The sequence below is a fragment of the Eimeria mitis genome, genomic scaffold, assembly GCF_000499745.2.
Source record: "Eimeria mitis Houghton genomic scaffold, Emh_scaff3034, whole genome shotgun sequence".
NCBI lineage: Eukaryota > Apicomplexa > Conoidasida > Eucoccidiorida > Eimeriidae > Eimeria > Eimeria mitis.
Window position 1 is genome coordinate 3280 of NW_013571380.1, and position 2527 is coordinate 5806.

The 2527-nt window shown below is 47.6% G+C and overlaps 1 protein-coding gene across 1 annotated transcript; it reads left to right on the forward strand.

Moving 5' to 3' along the window:
- Positions 1–521: 521 nt before the first annotated feature.
- On the forward strand, positions 522–1025 carry EMH_0061590 (uncharacterized protein; the record flags this gene model as incomplete). Its single annotated transcript, XM_013497942.1, has 2 exons — positions 522–687; positions 856–1025. The coding sequence occupies 2 exons, from the start codon at positions 522–524 to the stop codon at positions 1023–1025; spliced, it is 336 nt and encodes a 111-aa protein (XP_013353396.1).
- Positions 1026–2527: the final 1502 nt, after the last annotated feature.

Below are 2527 nucleotides of genomic sequence, written 5' to 3' on the forward strand. Positions count from 1 at the left end.
TATTAATACAGTTGTTTGTTAGTTTGTTATTCGTTTGTTTTATCGTAAAAGAAATAAAAAAAAACAAAAAAAAAACAAAACAAAAACGGAAAAAAAAGATAAATAAAATAAAATTAAATAAAATAAAATAAATAAAAAGAGAAACAAAACAAAATAAATAAAAAGAGAAACAAAACAAAATAAATAAAAAAATAAACAAAACAAAAAAATAAAAAAAGAAACAAACCTCTCTTATTTTATATTCCCATCTTCTTTTTATTTTAATTTTTTTATTAATTTCGTCAAAAAAAACCAAAAAAACAGAAAAAAACAACCAAAAAACCAAACAAAGACGAAAAAAAACAAAACAAAAAAAACAAAAAAAACAAAACAAAACAAAACAAAATAAAATAAAATAAAAAGAGAAACAAACCTCTTTAATTTTATATTCCCATCTTCTTTTTATTTTTATTTTTTTATTAATTTCATCGTTAATATCTCTTATTCTGTGTTCCCCCAAAGAAGCATCCTGAATCAAAGAGATGCCCCGCCCTATCTCCCGCACCAACTGGCTACGCCTGCAGCAGCAGCAGCAGCAGCAGCAGCAGCAGCAGCAGCAGCAGCAGCAGCAGCAGCAGCAGCAGCAGCACAGCATGAATAGCAGTAGATGCAGTAGAAGCTGCAGCAGCAGCAGCACCAAGAGCAGCAGTAGGTGCAGTAGAAGCTGCAGCAGCAGTACGTGCAGTAGAAGCCGCAGCAGCAGCAGGAGCTGCAGCAGCAGCTGCAGCAGCTGCAGCAGCAGCAGCAGCAGCAGCAACATAAAGAGATTACCATAGAGTAGCTCTCTCTATATCATCACATTCCTTTCGTATGCAGGGCCCCAAGGCAGTGTGTTGTTGCAGCAGCAGCAGCAGCAGCAGCAGCAGCATCACCACCACCACCACCAACACCATCAGCAGCACCAGCATCACCAGCAGCAGCAGCAGCAACAGCAGCAACAGCAGCAGCAGCAGCAGCAGCAACAGCAGCAGCAGCAGCAGAAGTAAAATACCAAGGAGTAGCTCTCTCTAGATCATCACAGTCTCATATACAGGGCCCCAAAACAGTCTATTACAGCAGCAGCAGCAGCAGCAGCAGCAGCAGCAGCAGCAGCAGCAACATAAAGAACTCACCAAAGAGTAGCTCTATCTAGATCATCACACTCTTCCGGTATACAAGGCCCTAACGCCGTTTGTTACAGCACCACCATCACCAGCAGCAGCAGCAGCAGCAGCACCACCACCACCACCACCAACAATAACAGCAGCAGCAGCAGCAGCAACAAGAACACCAGCAGCAGCAGCAGCAGCAGCAGCAACAAACTCACCAAAGCGTCGCTCTATCTAGATCATCACACTCCTCCGGTATACAGGGCCCTAACGCTGTCTCTTACACCACCAGCAGCAGCAGCACCATCACCAGCAGCAACACCAACAATAAGAGCAGCAGCAGCAGCAACAATAACAGCAGCAGCAGCAGCAGCAGCAGCAACAACAAACCCACCACAAAGTAGCTCTATCTAGATCATCACACTCTTCCGGTATACAAGGCCCTAACGCTGTCTGCTCTTACACCACCACCACCAGCAGCAGCAGCACCATCACCACCACCACCAGCACCAACACCATCACCAGCAGCAGCAGCAGCAGCAGCAGCAGCAACAAACCAACAAACTCACCAGAGCGTGGCTCTATCTAGATCATCGCACTCTTCCGGTATACAAGGGCCTAACGCCGTTTGTTGTCACACCAGCAGCAGCAGCAGCAGCACCACCACCACCACCACCACCAACAATAACAGCAGCAGCAGCAGCAGCAACAAGAACACCAGCAGCAGCAGCAGCAGCAGCAGCTTACCATAGAGTAGCTCTATCTAGATCATCACACTCTTCCGGTATACAAGGGCCTAACGCAGTTTGTTACAGCACCACCATCACCATCAGCAGCAGCACCACCACCACCACCATCACCAGCAACAACACCATCACCAGCAGCAGCAGCAGCAGCAGCAGCAGCAGCAGGAGCAGCATATTGACTCACCATAAAGTAGCTCTATCTAGATCATCGCACTCTTCCGGTATACAAGGGCCCAACGCCGTTTGTTACAGCACCACCACCACCACCACCACCACCATCACCACCAACAACAACAATAACAGCAGCAGCAGCAGCAGCAGCAGCAGCAGCAGCAGCAGCAACAAACTCACCAGAGCGTGGCTCTATCTAGATCATCGCACTCTTCCGGTATACAAGGGCCCAACGCTGTTTGTTGTTTGCTTCCTTTAAGGACGGCTGTCTTTACAGCCAACCATTTATTTAATACAGCATTCGCTCGCTCCGCGTTACGCGCCATCTTCTCTTCCTCCTGCTGCTGCTGCTGCTGCTGCTGCTGTTGCTCCTGCTGCTGCTCCTGCTGCTGGTGATGGTGGTGCTGGTGGTGGTGCTGGTGGTGCTGGTGCTGGTGCTGGTGGTGGTGGTGGTGAGGGAGGGGGTGGGGGTGGTGCTGGGGG